Source organism: Aplysia californica, unplaced genomic scaffold (assembly GCF_000002075.1).
Source record: "Aplysia californica isolate F4 #8 unplaced genomic scaffold, AplCal3.0 scaffold00376, whole genome shotgun sequence".
Lineage (NCBI taxonomy): Eukaryota > Metazoa > Mollusca > Gastropoda > Aplysiida > Aplysiidae > Aplysia > Aplysia californica.
Genome location: NW_004797646.1, coordinates 313940 through 315485, shown reverse-complemented (window position 1 = coordinate 315485; position 1546 = coordinate 313940). Strand labels below are relative to the sequence as shown.

The 1546-nt window shown below is 42.9% G+C and overlaps 2 protein-coding genes across 2 annotated transcripts in view; both read left to right on the top strand.

The window, feature by feature from the left end:
* LOC101848220 (breast cancer anti-estrogen resistance protein 1) overlaps positions 1-666 on the top strand; it is a 64488-nt gene extending 63822 nt beyond the window's left edge. Inside the window, exon 3 of the mRNA XM_035971103.1 lies at positions 639-666. Within this exon, the coding sequence (XP_035826996.1) occupies positions 639-666 (28 nt within the window). The remainder of the gene's footprint in view (positions 1-638) is intronic.
* Positions 1-1546, top strand: part of LOC101847353 (putative homeodomain transcription factor) — a gene marked incomplete in the record, with an annotated part of 51744 nt that overhangs the window by 2893 nt on the left and 47305 nt on the right.

Sequence of the window (1546 nt, the reverse complement as noted above, 5' to 3'; positions counted from 1 at the left end):
CCACACACACACACCCTCACTCCCCCCACCAACACCGAAAAAGAAGAAGAAAAAAAAGAAAGCGAAATGAATTGATAAACACATGGAAGTGGGAGAGGGTAATAAAAGCAGATGTGAAAAGAGGAAAATGTTCTAAAGAGAGAAAAAAAAATGAGGAAGAAAGATGAAGCGCTCGCATTATCAGAACCCGTCCAAAGGTTATTATTTAATGCTTACGAGTTGAGTTACGTGTATGAAAAGAAATATGATTAGTGGCGCTCAAACGAAACGGTTGATTGTGCTGAGGAGAGGAAAAGAAGATAAACAAGCATGCTTGCTGAATGGATGTGTGGACCAAGAATGTGTGTGTGTTTGTGTGCGTGTGTGTGTGTGTGTGTGTGTGTGTGTGTGTGTGTGTGTGTGTGTGTGTGTGTGTGTGTGTTCATGACGAGTGTTTGTTTAGTTTGTTAATGTGTTCTTGTGTTTGCTTTTAGGATAGTGTAGAAGAACAATGAAGAATGGAGGGTGAGAGCTATGTATAATAATGATTTGACGATTTTTAGTGCAGCGCTGTGTATGTGGGTGTGTGTGTGCGTGTATGTGTGTGTGTTCACGAGTGTTTGTTTAGTTTGTTAATGTGTTCTTGTGTTTGCTCTTAGGATGGTGCAGATGAAGAATGGATGGTGAGAGCTATAATAATGATTTGACGATTTTTAGTTCTCTGTGTGTGTGTGTGTGTGTGTGTGTGTGTGTGTGTGTGTGTGTGTCTGTGTGTGTCTGTGTGTGTCTGTGTCTGTAGCTGTGTGTCTGTGTCTGTAGCTGTGTGTGTGTGATCACGAGTGTTTGTTTAGTTTGTTAATGTGTTCTGGTGTTTGCTCATAGGATAGTGGAGAAGAAGAATGGAGGGTGAGAGTTGGTCGCTATTAAGCACAAGGGGACTATCTAAAAAAATGCTGTTTTGAGAAAATCGAAGGTAAAGTTTTTGCCCCTTGTTCAGTTTCTTTAAAAGACAAGGAGAGTTTTCTCTATAACCAAACAAATATACTCTGAAGTGGAACCAAACTTCTCCGATAGGTAGAGCAATGCCCACTTTTGGTGAAGGTCAAGATTTCTGGAAACCCTCGCAATCTGGTTTGCCTGCTTGTCCTTAAAAGCGACCAGTTATAATATATTATAATGATTTGACCATTTTCGGTGCTGCGCTGTGTGTTGACATTTCTGTGGTGTGGAGAACGTTGGAATTGTGGTGTGAGGGAGGACTGCATGGGTTTTGGGAAAATTAGTTTTACTGTATGTGTGTGTGTGAGAGAGAGGGAGAGACACGGACACAGACAGACAGACAGACAGACAGACAGACAGACAGACAGACTGACTGACCGACAAAGAAAGAAGCTGGCAGGCAAAGCTAGACAGAGAGAGGGGGGAGATGGAGAGAGAGAGAGGGTGTGGGAATGGGGAGAGAAAGATGGGTGGGGGATGGAGAGAGAGAAGGGGAGATGGGGAGAGAGTTGTTGATGGGGTTGAAACTCTTACGGTCATTTAGCAAAACAGGCTCTGTGTGTGTGTG